The following is a 19,194-nucleotide window of genomic DNA, read 5'->3' on the forward strand; positions in this document are numbered from 1 at the left end:
TGATCATGGTTCTGAAAATTGGACCGGATTGGCCGATCAAACCAGTTCAACCAGAAACCAACGATCAAAAAGGGTACGGTCCATTGCTAATAATTGCTTACTCGAAAACTGCTGAACCGGCCAAGAACTGGTCGGTTGGACCGGACTGGTAACCAGCCGGTTCTTGATAAACGGCGCCGTTTTAGGTTAAAAAAAAAACCCAACCTTCAGCCCTCACTCCCTCACCTCCCTTCCCCCATCACCCCCCCCCCCCCCCCCCGCCGGCACCTAATTCGTGAATCACTAAACCTAACTCTGAAGCAAAGTTTAAAATCACCATACCAAAACCCTAGGTTCTCCCTGCAACGGTTCTGCTGCAGTGCCGCCGCCGTCCGTGCTGTCTGCTTCTCCGCGCCCTCTCTTGTAACCCAGGCCCTCTCTTGTAGCTCGGCGTCCTCCTTCCCCCTGTCCCCGTCCTCCCTGGCTTCTCTGTTCGAGGTTGGAGCAGCTCGCCGTCCGTGTCTCCGTCGAAGGTTAGTGGCACTGCTTTCACTTCGGTTCTTCTCTTCCTTTTATGCTCTGTTTGCTGATATTTGAATGTGAAATTGTGAATGGATTAATGGAAAATCAAATAATTGATTTTGCGTTGCTGCTCTTTTTTTAATTCCTGAAATTTTTGTTGAAATTTTCTTGCTGCTGCTAAAAATGGAAATCAAATAATTATTGAAATTTTTGCGTAGCTTTATTGATTTCAGGTTTAGTGTGATTAGGAATTACTTGTTGCTGTTTTGTAATGTTTGTTGCTGAATGCTAAAAATGGAAATCAAATCAAATGCTGTTTGTTGCTGAATGATAATTTTTGTTGCTGAATGCTAAATGCTGAATGCTGTTGGTAGTATTAATTTTCTGGCTGTGCTGCTGCTGCTGTGGGTTCTGGTGTGCTGTTGTGTGTTTTGTTGCTCTGCTGTGTTGATCATCTTTCTCAATGGGTCAATGTTCACTCTTCACTCTTCACTTGCGTTGTGTTGATCATCTTTCTCAATTGTCAATGTTCTTTATCAGAACTGAGAAGGAAAATGGCAATCTGAACCAGCAAACGGATTTCCGCAGTGTCAGCGCGTGCTCACACTCGCAGGAACAAGAAAACTAACTCTTTTTCTGCCCTCTGGTACCTCTTCATCTTTCCTTCTATTTCTGCACTAGTTCATTGTATAGTAAGTCAACTCTTTGGATTACTGGCATAATTGAATTGGAGATTCAAGAGACAGTTGATTTCTTAATACTGAAAATTCACCCTTAGTTTTGATCTAATTGTTTTGTTTAGTAGGAACTAATAGAATCTCTTCATGGCTTTATCATTGTTGTTTTCCAAGTTATACTAGTTTCTTGTAAGAGAATTAAAGCTAAGCTAGTCTTGCCTTCCGTTTTGCACAAATAGGAATATGTAAATACAGCCATTTTATCAAAACTACAGTCACAATTAGGAAGTTTAATTTAATAGTATATGATGCAGATACGCCTATGGTACAGATATTTGAGTAGAAACGAAGTATTGGTACATGATAGCTTGCATATGTTGCGGAATAGGATAATAACAATTAAGAGTATTGAGTATTGATATACTTGTTATCTCTCTTTGAAATGTTACTTTCTGTATTTACTGTTTTAATTTAGCTTTGCATTCTCTCGGGACTTCTTGGAATAGCGATTATAGTGTTGTTTATTGGGTTTCTTTCAGTATATCATGGTATTATCTGATATCTTCACACTTTGTACTATTTGAATTGGCATTTCTTTCAATAGTGACTCACAAGTTGCTTCTATATTCTAGGATGTTTATTTATAATTTATTTATTATTTTATTTTAAAACGGTTTTTTTGGTTGAATCACGGTTAGACCGGTTGGATCAGTGAATCAGTGACTAAAGCGGTTCGATGACCGGTCCGGTTCTCAAAACCTTGGAATTTAATCTTGTTTGTTATTAGTGTGTTTGTGAAGACATGCTTTTGAATTTATAAATTTAAGCTTATTTTTTCTAATTTTATATTTATATTTAATTGTGACCGGATCAACTGGTTCAACCAGTAATCCACTGGTTGAACCAGTGACCCACTCGTATAACTGGATCAATTACCGGTTCAGTTATGATAACTATGCCCTTTTTAAATCAAATTCACTGGTTCGATTTAGGATGGGACCAAAGTTTCTCTCTCCTATTTTAGTAAATCGAATTGGGTTAATTCGATTTACTTGGATGCTTGCTAAATTGAATAGGTTAATTTGATTTACGTGTAAATGCTTAAATCAAATTAGCCTGATTCGATATATATAGATTTGTTTAGGACAGATGTGTAACCATTTTCTATTCAGAACATTTGCGTAAATTTGATCTCCAATCAATTTATTTATGTAAATGATCCTATTTATTATTCTTTTCCTATTACAAAATTTACTCTATAAAATATTCTTTTTACTGTACCAATAATATGTATTATTTCTGTGTATATTTTTTTATCTTTGTTAGTTGTGACGGTGTTATGTTTATGGTGACTGCAGGTATTCAGTTAAGTACTTGCATACTTGTAATAATGTTTCTATTTTAAGTAGTTAAAAAAGATGTAGCATCACTTTGTGTAATTTTCATAATACAAGATACACGAGAGGAAGTTGATAAGGGAGGAATGGTGGGTTGCAAATTTGGAAAGGAAACAATTTGGATACCTGACTTGAAGAGAGGCAGGGACTAAGAACTAACCAACTCACAAAGTAGATAATGGAGGAAGAGGAGTAGCTTAAAATAAGTTTCAAATCAGTATCAGTTATGAAGAATTATTAATATTCCATGTGTAATAGGTTAAAATTAAGGCAATAAAGTTCAGCATATCATAGTAGGAATGTTGACCAAATAAAGTTATGGTGTTACTATTAGCATGGTTTTGCTTATTCCATAAGAAAATCTAGGCATCAAATTGAAGTGTGGAAGTTGACTTATAATTAGAATTGATTTGTTCAACATTGAAAATAGAAATGAGTTGATAGTTAGGTTGATTGATACATAATGGTGAAAGTTTTTTGTATTGTCCAGTTTTTTTATACATTAGGATATGTACTATTTTATGCCTTCTATTGATTCTTTATTTGTTCATTCAATATTGTTTTTTGCAATGCTGAATTTGTGATCACAAAGATTCAACCTTCTTTTAAGCTCATTAATTTTGTTTTATTTATTCTGGAAGGAAATTATCTAGATGGTTGCTGTTCTACTTGGAGCAATCACATTTGGCCTTGGGACTTGGCAGATTTTTCAGGAGACAAGATAAGGTGTTTTTTCTTCTACTTAGCTGAGCACTAATATATATATATACGACTATATTCTTGACTGTTTATTTGTATGACAATAGTGCATAGTTTTATATGCATAGTGTATTGAGATTGAATTCAAATGTGACACATTGACTTTGTGATTTCATTTTGCTTCATCATTTCATTATGGTGAAGATCTTTTCTTTGTTTCTAACCCCCCCCCCCCCCCAAAACACAAAAGAAAAGAAAAGCATTTTTATAGAAGAGTCTCTGAATTTTACCAGAAAAAGTATCGGAAAGCAGTTTTAGAAGTAATTTTAGATAATAATTGTGCTATTTCGTGATATCTTTTTTGTATTATCTATATGTAGTGGCATTCTAGTGTTGTTGCTATATCATAATGTGCTGATAAGGAACCACACTTAATCACTCAAGTTCTTCTTTTCGAGGCATTTTACCTTAAGATATAGTTAGGTTTCCAAAGGTTGAGCATGCAGGAAGTTTTTGTGAAATAATTTATTCACTTGAGTGATTTCTGATCCTGTTGATCCTTATAGATTCATCTTTCTGGGAATGAAGCAAAAACAGTGATATGACATTCATTATCATAAATAAGCAGGCACATCTTTGTGAATTGTGATGCGCGTATTTTTGTATTTCAATAATGCATGTTTTGATTGATCACAATTAGTTGTGATGATTAGAGTTTGGTAATGTATCAAATATTGTGTTGGATTTAAATAGGTTATTTTGAATATATTTAGGTTATTAACAAGTAACAATAGAAAAAATGGCATGATCTAATTAAATATTTTTTAGAATATGAAGATCTCTATGAATTATTGTCTAAATTTGATTATGAAATGTGCTAGTAATTATTCAGTTCTAGTTAGCCAACAAGCGAGTAGGGCAGGATATGAAATGTCTAAATTGGTCTTACAAAACTAAAATTTACTCTAATCTGAGAGTGTAAAACCGATTTTTCTATGTAAATCAGTTTAACTAGTTTTATATATGCTGAAAATTGGTATTTCTTTGTAAATGAGTTTAACTATTTTTAAATTTGAAACCGGTTTTGTTCTTGTTAACCAGGACACTGTATTATAAACCAGTTTTAAACTAGTTTGCTACCTGGGAAAATGTTTTAGTGTGGTTTTCAAACCATTTACAGGGGTTTTGATTTGGTTTGTGGGAAAACCACACCATGGCCACCCCTAGCTGCACATATAAGCTTGCACTGCTGTCTTTGTGCACTCCTCTACCATTTTTTCTGCTTCCATTTTTTATTTTTTAGTAATTTTGAGCTTAATTGGGTTCTCCTAGCTGTCTTCTTATGCTTGGTGGTACTATTCTGACTTATAAACTTCTTATTCTCTCCGCTATCAACTTGAAAGTGTTGTTAATTCTTTCATAAGATTAGCATGTTATTACTAGCATGATAATTCATGACTTGTTCATAAATTCCTATTGTTATTCTTCTCTTTTTCTTTTTTCCTTTTTTTTTGTGGCCAACTTTTTAATGCTTGATGGTTACTAGTTGGTTGGTGCTGATTATAAGTTTGCTATTATATTATGCTTGGATATGATGGTTGAGAACAAACTTGCTTGGGGAAATTCTTATTGATTTACTTGCTTCGGGAAATTCTCCAAACCTTTTTGTAGTCGGCCAGATCCTGTTGATGCTTCGCCATGCTCCATTCCCAAGCTCCCATGGCCGCTTCCAGTGTTCCCCCATATGGCTTCTACATACTCGGCAGAAATCAAGTGGGGGAAGCAGGCCCAAGAAGAAGGTCTACCACCGGGTTTCTGATCTCGACAGGGTGATGGAGCTTCGTAAGAAGCCCTCCCTCATTCTTGAGCTCTCCTCCATCATCCAATCCCACAAGACCCAGTCCCTCCTCCTCCGGGACCTTGAGAAGAACGTTGGCTTTGTCCGCAAATGGGACTTCATGGCCCTCATTGAAAGGTACCCGACCATCTTCCGTGTCTCCGGATCACCTCCTTCCGTGTCCCTCACCCTTAAGGCCCAGAGCGTTGCCCAGGAGGAAGCCCAAGCCAAGGCCCTGATGGAGCCCCTCTTGGTTAATAATCTTAGGAAGTTGCTGATGCTGTCTGTTGATTGCCGGGTACCCCTGCAGACTCTCGAGTTTGTTGGGCCTGAATTGGGCTTGCCCTGTGATTTCAGGGAGTCTTTGGTTCCTAAGTACCCTCATTTTTTTTCAGTGAAGCGTGTTGCTGGGAAGGATTGCCTTGAGTTGGAGGATTGGGACTCCTCATTAGCTGTCACTGCCAGGGAAGCTAGGTACTTGCTCATTTGTGCATTATTGCTTTTCATCGATTTTGAAGGTGAAAAGAATTTGCTTTTCGTTCGAAAGAAAGCTGTGATGCTTGCTCTTGATAACATTTTCATTATTAGCGGCACCAACTACATAAATTAACTAACCAAAATCGCATAGTAATGGTTTGATTAGAATTTATTTTAAGCACACATCAGCTAGCTAATCCAATTATCACTTAGGTTGGCACAGGAAGGAGTTCTGAGCGCGAACCAAAGTGGGGTTCGGATAAAAGTGAGGATTTCAAAAGATGGCAACTATATGGGTCCCTTTGCTTTCAAAATGAATTTCCCTCCTGGTTTTAGGCCGAACGTTAGTTACCTTGAGAATCTTGAGAGGTGGCAGAGGATGGATTTTCCTTCTCCTTACTTGAATGCAAGGAGGCTTGACCCTACTGCTCCGGAAACCCGAAAGCGTGCTGTAGCTGTGATTCATGAGCTCCTTAGCTTGACCATGGAGAAAAGGATGACATCTGCGCAGCTGGATGCGTTTCAGGCCGAGTGTCGTTTGCCGTCTAAGTTGCTGCTTTGCTTGATAAAGCATCATGGGATATTTTACCTTACAAATAAAGGTGTGAGAAGTACGGTCTTCCTCAAAGATGCATACCTTGGTTCAAACTTGATAGATAAGTGTCCTTTGTTACGGTTTAATGATAAGTTTGTGGCCCTCTCTGGTAGAACAAATATGGATCTGTGCAACAGCAACAGTTCTATAGGGGCCATTGTTTAGTAGTTTTTTTGGTTGTCCACGGTATCTCTCAAACCGACAGGGCAATGAATAATCCGCTGCGGATTGAAGCTCCATTTAATATTTTGCTACTTGCCAATGAGTTGTCATATGCATAAGACAAGATTGAAACTTTTCAACACTTAAGCAGACTAGTGAACTAACTATTAAACCAACCTAAGTTTTATTTTTTGGACAGGAGTTAGTTCCATTGTTTAGAAGTTGAGTTTGGATTTTCAGAAAGCACAAATATTGCATCTGTACCTATTTGAGAAAGGATGTAGAAACTAACATTGAAATTTATATGTTGTAGCAAAAAAGATCAAATTACAGTATTCCTCTTATAACATTACATATTCTTTTTATGGAGTTAAAATAAGTGTTAGGTCCTTGATTAAATTGGTTATCTTTAGCCCAATAACCAAACTTGGCTTAAGGCCAAGAAATGGATTAGGTGCTGAGTGTCTCCATGTTAGGGTAATATAAAGCATGTACCAAATCTTTCTTGTTTTCACCTTACCTCCATTACAAATTTGGAAATTAGAGCACATTCATTCACCTTTCAATTTTATCCAAACTTTCGAGATCTATATGCCTAATCAAAACCATTACCTAATTGAAGGGAACCACATCTGCACATCACAATCATCACCATGGTCGTTTTCTTTCCATGTTTCATCCATTTCGTAATATCTCCATTTGTATTTTTCAACATATTAAAATATCTTATGCATCATTGATTTCTTTTTTCCAAATTTACTCTAATAATAACAATGTAATTCTAAGAAATGTAGTAAATATATTATTAATTAAAATTTTTCTTTTTATATGAATATTAGAACAGATATTATGAAACAAATTGAGTACTTATTTCTATTTTATGTATCATATCAGTTGTAATGATCAAATATCATGAAAACATGATATATACTTTATTTTTGGAAGTTCACATAGTGTTTGGAAGCTACATCTTAACCAAAAATACAGAAACAAGAACCTTTTTTTTTTTTTCGTAATAGAAAAGTTTATTTTACTTATCCGCTAAATGGCTCACAAGAGCCTTATATCTCAGTAACCATGAAATCTATACATCAATTTTGCAAAACTGAAAACTGTATAGTTTTTCATTGATTAGAAATGTAAATTTAATTACCAACGCAAGTTGGCACAGATGGATGAGTATCTATATCCCTTAACCATCTCTTCCGGTTCGATATTCACTGGAAGAAAAAGAAATGTAGATTTAATTTAAACTCGATTGTTGATCTAGACTGTAAAAAGTCATTTAGTGTAGCTATAAATATATACAATGCCTTTATTTTTAATTAATGAAGTTCTTGAATATATAAAAATATTATGAGAAAGAAAAAATAAAAAATTATATACTAAATTATCCTCCCCCACCCCTCCCATTTTTTTCTTTTTTAATTATTTTATAGCCTCGAAACACGCTTGAAAAATTATCTTTGTATTCAGTTAAAATCTCTTTAAAAAGCTTAAAATCAACTGATATTATTTCTAGGGATCCAAAAGACCAAAATCCAAAATAAAGTTTTAAACTACATATAAAAACACCATAATAAGCCAACATCACTTCAAATTTACGTATATGAGCCAAAAGGAAAATCGATTCAGTAATAAGCCAGATCGTAATTTAATGTAATTCGAACCAGACTAGTTCGAACTGCATTTACAAATAAATCGAACCAGGCCAGTTCGAATTAGGAAGAAGGAGTTGATGGTAAATCGAACCAGGCTGGTTCGAACTAGCAATGAATGTAATTCGAACCACCCTAGTTCGAATTATAGGTAAGTTAGTGTTTTCAAGTAATTCGAACCACCCCGGTTCGAATTACACTCAAGCTGCGTTCTTAGTAATTCGAACCACCCTGGTTCGAATTACTAGTGATTGGGCTATATAAGGAGTTCGAATCAGCCTCATTCGAACCATTCTCACCTTCCCCTACCCCACCAAATCTCAGAGAAAACGACCCAGATTCTCTCCGACAAAGACCTGAACGGAATACTCTGCTGATGGGGGACGATCCGGCACGGTTATATCGCTTGGACGGAGTCGCCCATATAGCTGGGGTCATCAACGAGGAGGTTAGTACGGATATAACTTTGTTCTACCGGTACATGTGAGTTAGTGGTTTTGCATGCGGGTTAGATGGTGGTTTATGTTAGTGGTTATGTTAGTGGTTTCTGTTAATGGTTTATGTTAGTGGTTTATGTTAGTGGTTTATGTTAGTGGTTTTGCATGCGGGTTAGATGGTGGTTTATGTTAGTGGTTTATGTTAGTGGTTTATGTTAGTGGTTTACGTTAGTGGTTTATGTTGGTGGTTTATCTTAGTGGTTTATGTATGTGGTTTATGTAAGTGGTTTACGTTAACGGTTTATGTTAGTGGTTTATGTTAGTGGTTTATGTTAGCGGTTTAGTTATGGTTGTTTAATGTTAGATCTTTCATGTCAGTGGTTTATGCTGGTTTCTTATGTTAGTTGTTTATGCAAGTGGTTCTCGTTCATGGAATTTTAAGCGCTTATATTTAGTACGATTTTCTGGTTAATCAATTATCGTGTTGGTTATCTTTGTCACTGGTAATTAAGTTGGTCCTAATAATGCGGTTCATTTCTTCCGCAGCCTCAGCGATGCATCAGGAGCATGCGGCGGCAGCAGGGCATGGTCCTCGATGACAGATACGTTCCGTACCTGCAGATGGCAGGTCTTTACCATCTTGCAAGGCTGAACGATAGATGGTTCCGGTTGGACGAGGCCCTTGTCAGTGCGTTTGTCGAGCGATGGCGTCCGGAGACGCACACGTTTCATATGCCGTTCGGAGAGTGCACGATCACACTCCAGGACGTGGCATACCAGCTGGGTTTGCCAGTGGACGGGCGTTACGTCAGCGGCTGCCTATCAGAGTTCCATATATACATCGAGGGTGGCCGTCCAGCCTGGGTTTGGTTCGAGGAGTTTCTTGGAGTGGTACCTCCTCCTAGCCAGGTTCAGAAGTACGCGGTCAATTGCAGCTGGTTTCAGGAGACTTTTGGTGAGTGCCCGGAGGGAGCTGATGAGGATACTGTGCGTCGATATGCCCGTGCGTACATCATGATGTTGTTGGGCACGCAGCTTTTTGCGGACAAGTCCGGCAACCGCGTTCACATCAGATAGCTTCCGTTTGTAGCTAGGCTGGAGGAGATGGGGACCTACAGCTGGGGTTCTGCAGCACTGGCATGGTTGTACCGGTGCATGTGCCGAGTGGCGAACAGAAATGTTATCAAGCTAGCGGGCCCACTTCAGCTACTTCAGTCATGGATTTTCTGGCGATTTCCTCGGTTTAGGCCTGCAGGATTTAAGACGTTCAGTTGGCCATTGGCCTCGAGGTACCGTACTAAGCTTTGTCTATTTCAATTTACTACACATAACTACGTGTTCATTCATAATGTATTGGATACCCTAAGCACACATATAAGTAGCTGTAAGACATGTGCATGATGCAGGTGGTCAGGTTACATCCCTTCCAGTAGCGAGAAGGGTCCTAGAGTTCAGATGTGGAGGCTCTGGATAGACCGGTTGCAGGATAGGGAGGTCAGTATGTTAGTTAATAAGTTTCTTTATTTAACCACGATTTACGAGTTGGGTTCACGAGTTGCCCTGACATTGTATAGTTCTGGGTGCAGTTTATCTGGATGCCGTACAGCAGCCCCGACGTACTTCAGGTCGTGCATCCCGAGGTTTTGGAGCCTCGGCATATGGTGCTGTGGCGGTCTGTTACATCGCTTATCTACTTTGCCGTCATAGAGTGGCATCAGATAGATAGGGTTCTTCCGCAGTTTGGAGGGGTGCAGCCCCGTCCACATCCCGCCCTGAACATCGACTTTCTGATGTCGAAGGACGGCAGAGGCGACGATCGATGGTTCCCGTCCCATTTGCAGAAGTGGCATCGCTATTGGGACTCCCGTACGGAGAGCGTGCTGAGGTTCGATGTTGTTGCTGACCCTGGTCCGTCGCATGAGTTCTTGGAGTGGTGGAGTCAGCACGGGAAGAGGTTTTTGTCTCCGGATCCGCAGTTGGGCGATCCGAGAGCCGTTGCTATTCCTGTTGAGGCCTCACAGCGGGGAGCTGGGCGAGTTCCTGAGATGGATCGGCCTGAGGACGTGCCGGACAGGCGGCGGGTTGATAGGAGAGCTCGCGTGGGCACACGGCGTAGCCAGCGTGACTGGGGGTGGCTTGAGCGTGCTATGGAGGATGATGACGAGGCCGGCCCCGCTGGGGGTCGACGACGACGCCTTCCTGGCAGAGGTAGAGGGCGTGCTGCGGTTCACGCCGCTACACCTGACCCTGAGGACGATGACGATGATCAGCATGGGCCCGAGGGCGGGGATGGTGCAGGGGCGGCTGGAGTTGTTGGTGTCAGTACCCAGGATGGGGTGCACAGAGGTGAGTGGTATGGCTCAGGGATGGGTGACGGGGCTAAGCCTAGTGACGCTGGACTTGGATCGGGTCCTTTTGGACATTACTTTGTTGGAGTACCCACCGACGACCAGCCTCAGCAGGACGGTACTCCATGCGTTATTCCCGGATCACAGTGGCAGGACTTCCTTGGGGCAGATACGCTTGATGCGGACTTCGGCAGTCCACGGTTTCTAGAGGAGATTACGGCTATCACGCAGGAGGACGAGCCGGGCAGGAGGCGTGCTCAGACCCCCGGCACGCAGGCACCCTTAGATGTTGATCTGAACGAGCCTGCTACGACACCTGTTGGTGACCAGTTTGGTTTGGGAGGTACCCCACATTCCGCTTACACCGCTGCATCACAGTCTGTCGCCGAGCCGTCTGCCGCACCTGTCCATTTTACGCCACCCGCACAGCCTGCTCCACACGAGGACGCAGATGAGATAGAGGATGAGGAGCCGTTTATCCGCAGAGGTCAGAGGCCACGGGTACCCCGTCGTTGTGGGACAGGCTCCCACTTGTTTAGATGATTTACTTTTCATGTATTTTGGACGTTAGGGTTCACTCATGTATCTGACCCATGTGGATTACTGTTGTTACTTTAGAGCTGTTTTTCCTTGTTGTTTCTTCATCTTATTGTACTTAAAAATCTGGTATTTACCTAGTGGATTAGTGAATATGTATTATCATTGAATCATATAACACTTTAGTTAGCAACTTTTGCATTTATGGGATTTCTAGCTATATTCAAATTCAGATGCAACTTTTTCATCACTAGAAGGTAAAAAGATCAACAGATTACATAAGTCCTCTAACATAACATGTAACAGGAAAAAAAAATCAATAAGCACTAACAATAACAAGATCGCTACTACTGGCCCCCCGTGTGAGACGGTCCTCCAAGCTGTGGGCAACTCCGGCGGGTGTGTCCGGGTTGGCGACAAAGGCCACACCTCTTTGGCCGATTCGGGTCTGCCTCGTTCATATTCGTCCGTATCCTAGTGGATCTCGGACGACCCTCTCTCGCACGCCTCTTGGCAGGGTCCGGAATAACGGTTGGCCCGTCGTAAGGTGGCCAGAAGCCCTCCGGTATCGGCGGTGTGAATCCCATCTGGTACACACTGAACACTAAACTAATCTGATACACGCTGTGAACATAAGAGGACCAGGTAACCCGTGAGTAGGCGCAGCAGGCAAGTGCGTGCTGGCACAGGAAATGAAGTGCCTGGAAGTACCCGCAGTCACAGGTCCGAGACGCAAGCGATACTCTGTAGGTACCCAACGAGAAAGAGCCCGTCGGAGTGGTCTCGGCTATGGTGAACTCCGAGTTATCCCGGTCATACAAAGTCACCGTGAAGCACCTCGCGGTCTTCAAGTTGGCCTCTATACACTTCACCAAGTACTGACTGAATTGCTGTCCGGTTCCCATCTAGGCCTCAGCCTCTCTCCCCTTGCGAACAAAGAGTTCCGCAAGCCTTCCATATGTTGCCTTCACCAACGAGCATACAGGGAGGTTTCTGACACCCTTTAGGATTGAGTTCACACACTCCGAGATATTCGTCGTCATGTGACCGAATCTCCGTCCCTCATCACGATGCTGAGTCCACAAGGAATAATCAATCCAGTTCGCCCAGTCACACATCGCCGGGTCTTCAGACCGAAGAATATCAAACCAGTAATCAAACTCAACCTCGGTCTTGGCATATGCGGCATTCACTAGAAGCCTACGTGCGTCTTTGCCCTTGAAGGTAAGGGCAAAATTAGCCGCTACGTGTCGAATGCAGAATGCACGGTATGCAGATGGAGGTAACCAACCTCCGTCCGGAGCCTCAAGCGCAGCCTTTATGCCGTTATGCCTGTCCAATATAACCAGAAGACCGGGCTGCGGTGTCACGTGCTGTCTAAGGTGGGAGAGAAAGAATGACCAAGACTCTGCATTCTCACCTTCTACTAGTGCGAATGCAACGGGTAGAATGTTGGAGTTCCCGTCCTGTGCAATCGCGATGAGCAAAGTACCCCCGTACTTCCCATACAGATGGGTCCCGTCAATGCTAACTAGGGGCTTGCAATGGCGAAATGCCTGGATGAGCGGTGGAAACGTCCAGAAAAGTCTGTGGAAAAAAGCTTGAGACTCGTCTACTTGTCCACTAACTCGAACGGGGCTCGTCCGTAGGATCGCAACAGTACCGAGCATCGTCAACTGGACTCCCAAAACCCACCTGGGGAGCTCGTTGTATGACTCATCCCAGTCACCGTATACGAGGGCAATTGCCTTCTGCTTCGCCATCCAGACCCTCCTGTAAGTCGGCCTAAACCCGAAGTGTGCTGCCGTGGCATTTAGGAGCACCTTGATGCTGACGGATGCGTCAGCCCTAACCATTGGCATAACGAACGCCGAAATCACATGATAATCCAAGCTCCTGTGGTCACTCGAGATGGAGGTCGCAAGACAAGTGTGAGGTCCATTGTACCGTTTGACCTCCCAAATGCCCTTGCGCTTTCGCAGACTCAGTCGAATCAACCATGTGCACCCATTCCCAAACTCAGAACACTTGCCCACATAACGGCGATGATCAGACTCCACAACCTTGTACTGTACCCCTCGCCGGATGCTGTAAGTCTTCACACTTAACAGGGCCTCGTCTTTATCCTGAAATTGCTGACCAACCTGGAACTCTGTCAAACCAGCAGTCCCTTCAGCATCTCTAGCTCCGAATCCAACAGAGTACCCTGAAACACCCTCTTGCCTCATGGCATCCAGGTCCAAAGAGGAAAAATGTGGTGGATACTGCTGTGTGCCAGAACTAGAACCACCGACCGCCAATGCAGGCTCAGTCGCTCCAACCTCGTCGCCGCTGTCATCCTCAATCATATCCGGCTCGACGTCGTCCTCCTCTACATCACCCAACACTCCGTCTCCGACGCCAACCGGTGGAACTCCCTGTAAAGCGTTCGGCAGAATATCAACTGATCCTACCACGTCGCCTACTCTATCATTGAGATCAACAGCAAAAGACGGGGAGGCGACTGGTTGGACCGCTGGCTCGTACACAGGGACGGACGAAGAAGCAACGGCAGGCCTGGAACTGGAACCGGCTGCCGCGGCTTCAGTGGTGGCATTCCGGTTCGAACCCCTGAGCTGGATACCACATCAACCAGCTTTGTCAACAACTCTGGTGTCCTCACCTCGGGAAACTGCCTCCGACATAGAAACATTACTTGCAGGTCCTCATCACTACCAATCGTGAAGCAATCATACTTCACGGTATCCTGCAAGACAGTGATTGGAATGCGATAGAAAAACTTCTTCACTCGCTTCGCACCTTCCAGACCAAGTTTCATCAGCACAGATCTAACAAGGTCATCATAGCTCGTCGTTGGTTTCACGACAATACAGAGAGGATCCTTATCTGTAAACTTCACACCGGAGCGAGTTTTCCTCTTAATGGATCCTCTGTGGTGAACCAAAACCACAAAACTTTCCTCACTAGCCATCTTACACCCTCTATGAGAGCAACTCACGTTTAGAACCATATATATACTGCACTGTCTACCACTAAATCGAACCGGACTGGTTCGAATTCGGTTTGTGTAATTTGAACCAGCTTGGTTCGAATTACTTGATGCAGCGTCTCCCCATATAATTCGAACCAGCTTGGTTCGAATTATGTGCTGCATTTTCCTCCCCTGTAATTCGAACCACCCTGGTTCGATTTACTTGAATCAATTTCTCTCCTAGTAATTCGAACCACCCTGGTTCGAATTACTCATGAATGGAGTTCGAACCATACTGATTCGAATTATATAAATATAGGGTTTGGCTCATTGCTGAAACGAATTTCACTTTGGCTCATTTAGGTAATTTGCAACTTCCCTTAGTTTATTCTAGTTTTTTGCCCATATATTTATATTGTACATGAATAATATTACAAGTTATTCCATTAGACTCGATAGTTCTTTTTATATAATAGTCAGTTGTTACCTGAAAACAAATTACAATCAAGCTAAGGAAGTTTTTGCTAAGAGCATAAATTCACAATGGACTAAAAATATATCTAGAACTAGGCTCAACATTAGGGCTATAATTTTCAAATAGTGGAGAATAACAATCCCCAAAAATCAAGATATGAAAATGGTTTTAAGTTTAACAATGAAGAAGTCATGGATCTAAGAGAGTATTAGTATCAGTTTTTGGCCAGTGTTAAACTCTATAGTAGCTCTGCCATGACCCCAAAAAAAAAAATCTATAGTAGCTCTAACAAAATTCCCTATTTCATCAACAACCATACTTAGGATAAAATTTACAAAGAAAACTTATGTATTTTTTCGAAGAGGTCCCCTCTTCAATTCAACTTATATATGATATCCCTTTCTCTTTATAGTTATTATATGTTATGAATTATGACTATAAAAATATTACACTATATTTTTCATTAATTAAACTAATTGATTGTAGTAAAAACGTACAAGAAAAAAAACCAACAAGAAATTCTTAAGAGCACTTAAAATATTGAACTACATCTTGTAATTCATTCATTATATACTAATAGTGTTAAAGAGCTCACTTATTACTTCTCTAATCATTTCACTATCTCGTTCATAAGGTTTGTATAGAGATCAACAAATGACAAGAGAAAAGAGAGTATTTTTTACTCAAAAGAACTAAAAATATGTAAGAATTGTAAAATTGGAAGAAAATAGAACAAAATTAAGTATAAATCTTAGTCCATGGTCCATCATACAATTCAAATATTTCCTTTTCCTACAAAATCAAAACTTGTAAACATATCCTAAAAATATCTCAAAAAAACAATTTACAAAATTGATATACCAAATTACAAGAGTGTCCATCATTTTCTTACTCTAATCACATTTAGATATTTAGTTATAACTTACAAGTGAGAAAAGAAACAAAAATTTTCATGGATGAAAATTTAGTGTACAAATTACATACATAGCTAATCCATAAAATTTTTTGTAATTTTTCCAACCCTTTCCAAAAAAAAAAAAAAACAAAGATCTATAAGAATTTATGATGATGATCTAAGAGTAACATGTTTCTCAAGAGAATCCAAATCAAGAGTTGCAACAACACCTTGGAAGCTCTTAAGGCTAACTTGGGACCCACCATGACCAATAATCAAAATAGCAACTTGCAAGTGCCCTGCCTCAACAGCACAATGTAAAGGAGTGTAACCTGCATCATCAACCGCATCAACCCACGCGCCATGATCAACCAACACCTTCACGCTCTTAATCCGACCCTTAAACGCAGCCCAATGCAGCGCCGTCCAACCATTCTGGTCCCTCCGATTGACCCACGCGCCTTCTCCCAACAACCTCTTCAGCGCGTGAACATCGTCCACCCTCGCAGCGCGGAATAGCAAGTCACCGAAACGCAGCGTTTCGGCTAAATGAAAGTGCTTATTCTCTTCGGCTAAAGAAAACGCCGTTTTCCCGAACCGATTCTTAACGTATTTCACGTTCGAGCATTCTAACAAAAACTCAACGGCGTTTAAGTTTCCGTTAGAAGCTGCGAAGTGAAGCGCCGTGGAGCCGTTAATGTCGACGGCGTTAGGGTTTACGCCAATGGAAACGCTGAACTCGATTGCTTCGACGTGGTCGTGAATCGCAGCCACATGAATTGGCGTTTCGCCGTTATGATTCACTAAATTCACGTCCAATTCGTCATGGAATGAGTCCAATAGAAGCTCCATGAAATCGATTCTGTTCATCGCCGCGGCTTCGTGAAGAACTAGGTCAACCGAGTTTTCAATTCGGGTTCCAGAGTCTACCAGAAGCTTCAGAATATCGAAATTCCCGTGCCGAATCGCGTAAGGGATTAAGGATTTTCCCGTTGAGTCTCTGAAATTAGGGTTCGCGCCGGCTTTGATCAAAACGGCTACGGTTTCTGGGTTTCTTTGTTCAATTGCGGGTTTTATAAGGTTCGTGAGTTGGGGCTTTGTGCATTGGGATAGTGAATTGGTGAAAAGTTTGAAGCTTTCGGGGGTTTGGGTATGGTGGGTGGTGATGAGGAATTCGGCGACGGTGGGGCCGACGAGGGAGATGGTCAAAACGGCGTCGCGGAAGACGTGGGGGCCAGGCTTGGAGAAGAGACGGCGGAGGTCGTCATGGTGGGCCTTTCCGATGGGAAGCATGGCGGTGCGGACGGTGACGGCATCAGGAGGGTCAGAGAGTGGTGGGTGGTGGTGATGAGTGAGTTGGAGAGTGTAATTGGATGATGAGAGTGGTGGGATTATGGAAAAGGGTTTATTGATTGAAAAGATTGATGGGTTTGTTGTTGTTAGTGACACTGCCACTGTCATTGTGTGCATTAGGTTTGTGAGCTTGAAAGTGGAGCTGCACTTTTGTGACTTGATGAACACAACTTCCACTTCATTTCTGTCTGGTTTCACAAGCCTATCCATGTTGTTGGATTTGAGGATTTTGAGTTTGTAGATTGTGTTGTTGAGATTAAGAATTTATGGAGAAATTGTTGTGTGAGTTTATATGGTGTTTGTGTGTCGGGGGATTTGAGTCAATGAATTGGATCATTGGATGAGAAAAAAGTGTGCTTGCAGCAATGGAGGCCGTTGTTTTCTTTCTTTATTTGTATGTTATTTTATTGCTGGTTTATGGTTGATTGTTTATATCTATTGGACTGGTTTTGATTAATAATATATATACGTTTGTATTGTTGTAGCATGCCTGTTGCTTATGGTTTGATGGTGATAGGAAAAGTGTGGGAAAAGGGTGCATTGACAATGAGAAAATGAAGGTGGATGGTGTTTGTGTGTGTTGAGTGTGAAGATCAATATGATGGATATATGTCATATCAAGACATATTCTCAACCTCAATGCCAACACACAAATATTCTAAATTTTTAAAATAATAAGATTTATAATATCAATTTAATTTTTATATAATTTCAATCTATGAAAGTTTTACATGATTAATGAAACATGTAAAGTCTAAATGCATGAATTTAATCAACTAATTTTTTATATTAATATATTAAAATTAGGGTAAAAAACTCAAATGAGCCAAGGGGAGCTCATTTTTACCCAAATTCGCCAAAACAAATTTTAATACATCAATCCACCAGAACACATTTTTATATAATTCGAATCAATAGGATTCGAATTAGCTTTGCACATAATTCGAATTGATTCAATTCGAATTATGACCAAATGCTCTTCCCACGTAATTCGAATCAATTAGATTCGAATTAGGCATGCAAGGTTCGAATTATATCAATTCGAATTACATAGAGCACGTGGCTTAGGGGAGTTCGAGTCGAGTTGATTCGAATTACTTTCATATTGTAATTCAAAGTAATTATCCTTTGTGGCATATACAGTGATTATTGATAAATTATCTTTCAACCAGAGTTTCAAAGTTCGAATGAGATCGTCAAATTTAATTGATATCTCTAATACGGTCGCTAGAAAATCCTAAAAACGAGAGAGCTCAAAAACTGATAGAAATTTGTGATATATTAGTTAAAAATGATAGTAATTGGTGTGTGAAAAGAGACACCAAGGTACTTTATTTTATTTTTTTATCTTTAATTGCTCTTAAATTATTTTTCAATTATTATTCAGATAATAAAAATCCTAAGATGATAATTATTGACTCATTGTTTTTATGATTAACTAATATTTTGGTTTGTTTTTGTTATATAGTTATAAAAGGGTACGAGGGTTGGTTATCTGAAAAGGAATATCATTGTTGATCTGACTGAATTTTAAGAAAAATACTAGGAAGAAAATCTTAAGAAGAAGAGAGCTGAAAAATTAATAGATGTGCTCGTTGAAATGGGAGATTGAAAGCATACGAACAAATTCAAAATTCTAACCTAATTTATTGGAAATGGTGATTGAATTTGAGAGGAATTATGGTTTTAAAATTGGAGAAGAAGAGGTGTATTTGGTGCAGATTATGAAAATGACACTACTATCAAGTTTCAAGAGAAACATCGCGTCAATTGAAAAAAAAGAGAAGATAATGTAAATCTTAGAACTCTGGTAGAAGAATAATTTATGAATAATCACGGTATATGTCACAAGGGGTAATTTACCCTTTATTTTAGAAATGGTAGAGTAAAATTCACCTATTTTTTATTATGTAATAAATTTATGTCTTAATTATTTAGCTTACTAATATTTTTTACTAAACCAATTTAATATTATACTCTCGAATCTTTGTATCTTTTAAATTAGATTTTATATAATTACCACTATATCTATTTTTTAAAAATCATTTATTTTTTAATATTAACATATTTAATATTTATATTATTATATAAAATAATAATAATGACTTACGTAACTATGTTTTAGTAATTACATTCTTCATTTTAAATTTTTTAATAAAAAATACTTATTTTTTT

The 19,194-nt window shown here is 40.2% G+C and overlaps 5 protein-coding genes across 6 annotated transcripts; 3 read left to right on the forward strand and 2 right to left on the reverse strand.

The window, feature by feature from the left end:
- The first annotated feature begins 208 nt into the window (after positions 1-208).
- LOC107626104 (Ubiquitin carboxyl-terminal hydrolase family protein) lies at positions 209-6,721 on the forward strand. 2 transcript variants are annotated; one of them, XM_016328885.3, is made up of 5 exons: positions 209-512; positions 1,042-1,147; positions 3,217-3,301; positions 4,946-5,585; positions 5,802-6,721. In XM_016328885.3, exons 4-5 carry the CDS (start codon positions 4,963-4,965, stop codon positions 6,346-6,348), a joined length of 1,170 nt encoding a protein of 389 aa, XP_016184371.1. In that variant the 5' UTR covers positions 209-512; positions 1,042-1,147; positions 3,217-3,301; positions 4,946-4,962; the 3' UTR covers positions 6,349-6,721. The 2 variants fall into 2 exon arrangements, with proteins under 2 accessions (XP_016184371.1, XP_088360174.1); XM_088504048.1 differs by lacking the exon at positions 1,042-1,147 and having other exon boundaries at positions 271-516.
- Positions 6,722-9,544: 2,823 nt separating this feature from the next.
- Positions 9,545-10,484, forward strand: LOC148575405 (serine/threonine-protein phosphatase 7 long form homolog). Its single transcript, XM_088506219.1, has 4 exons — positions 9,545-9,729; positions 9,847-9,934; positions 10,027-10,348; positions 10,462-10,484. Exons 1-4 carry the CDS (start codon positions 9,545-9,547, stop codon positions 10,482-10,484), a joined length of 618 nt encoding a protein of 205 aa, XP_088362345.1.
- Position 10,485: 1 nt separating this feature from the next.
- Positions 10,486-11,331, forward strand: LOC148575406 (uncharacterized). The gene has a single exon (XM_088504462.1). It carries the CDS (start codon positions 10,486-10,488, stop codon positions 11,329-11,331), a length of 846 nt encoding a protein of 281 aa, XP_088360588.1.
- Positions 11,332-11,672: 341 nt separating this feature from the next.
- On the reverse strand, positions 11,673-12,230 carry LOC148575407 (uncharacterized). Its single transcript, XM_088506220.1, has one exon. The coding sequence runs from the start codon at positions 12,228-12,230 to the stop codon at positions 11,673-11,675; it is 558 nt and encodes a 185-aa protein (XP_088362346.1).
- A 3,279-nt stretch (positions 12,231-15,509) lies between these two features.
- On the reverse strand, positions 15,510-17,583 carry LOC107626102 (protein VAPYRIN-LIKE). The gene has a single exon (XM_016328883.3). It carries the CDS (start codon positions 17,227-17,229, stop codon positions 15,832-15,834), a length of 1,398 nt encoding a protein of 465 aa, XP_016184369.1. The 5' UTR covers positions 17,230-17,583; the 3' UTR covers positions 15,510-15,831.
- Between the last annotated feature and the right edge of the window lie 1,611 nt (positions 17,584-19,194).

This window comes from Arachis ipaensis, chromosome B2 (assembly GCF_059453495.1).
Source record: "Arachis ipaensis isolate K30076 ecotype BB chromosome B2, ASM5945349v1, whole genome shotgun sequence".
In the NCBI taxonomy this organism is placed as follows: domain Eukaryota; kingdom Viridiplantae; phylum Streptophyta; class Magnoliopsida; order Fabales; family Fabaceae; genus Arachis; species Arachis ipaensis.

What these genes read in the sequence shown, in the direction of transcription:
- LOC107626104 (XM_016328885.3), top strand. Translation starts at nt 4,963, where the DNA reads ATGCTTCGCCATGCTCCATTCCCAAGCTCCCATGGCCGCTTCCAGTGT. An exon ending in GTCACTGCCAGGGAAGCTAG is followed by an intron (nt 5,586 to 5,801) that starts GTACTTGCTCAT and finishes ATTATCACTTAG; the next exon opens with GTTGGCACAGGAAGGAGTTC.
- LOC148575405 (XM_088506219.1), top strand. Translation starts at nt 9,545, where the DNA reads ATGGGGACCTACAGCTGGGGTTCTGCAGCACTGGCATGGTTGTACCGG. An exon ending in ACCGGTTGCAGGATAGGGAG is followed by an intron (nt 9,935 to 10,026) that starts GTCAGTATGTTA and finishes TTCTGGGTGCAG; the next exon opens with TTTATCTGGATGCCGTACAG. An exon ending in CGATGTTGTTGCTGACCCTG is followed by an intron (nt 10,349 to 10,461) that starts GTCCGTCGCATG and finishes GAGGCCTCACAG; the next exon opens with CGGGGAGCTGGGCGAGTTCC.
- LOC148575406 (XM_088504462.1), top strand. Translation starts at nt 10,486, where the DNA reads ATGGATCGGCCTGAGGACGTGCCGGACAGGCGGCGGGTTGATAGGAGA.
- LOC148575407 (XM_088506220.1), bottom strand. Translation starts at nt 12,230, where the DNA reads ATGGGAACCGGACAGCAATTCAGTCAGTACTTGGTGAAGTGTATAGAG.
- LOC107626102 (XM_016328883.3), bottom strand. Translation starts at nt 17,229, where the DNA reads ATGGATAGGCTTGTGAAACCAGACAGAAATGAAGTGGAAGTTGTGTTC.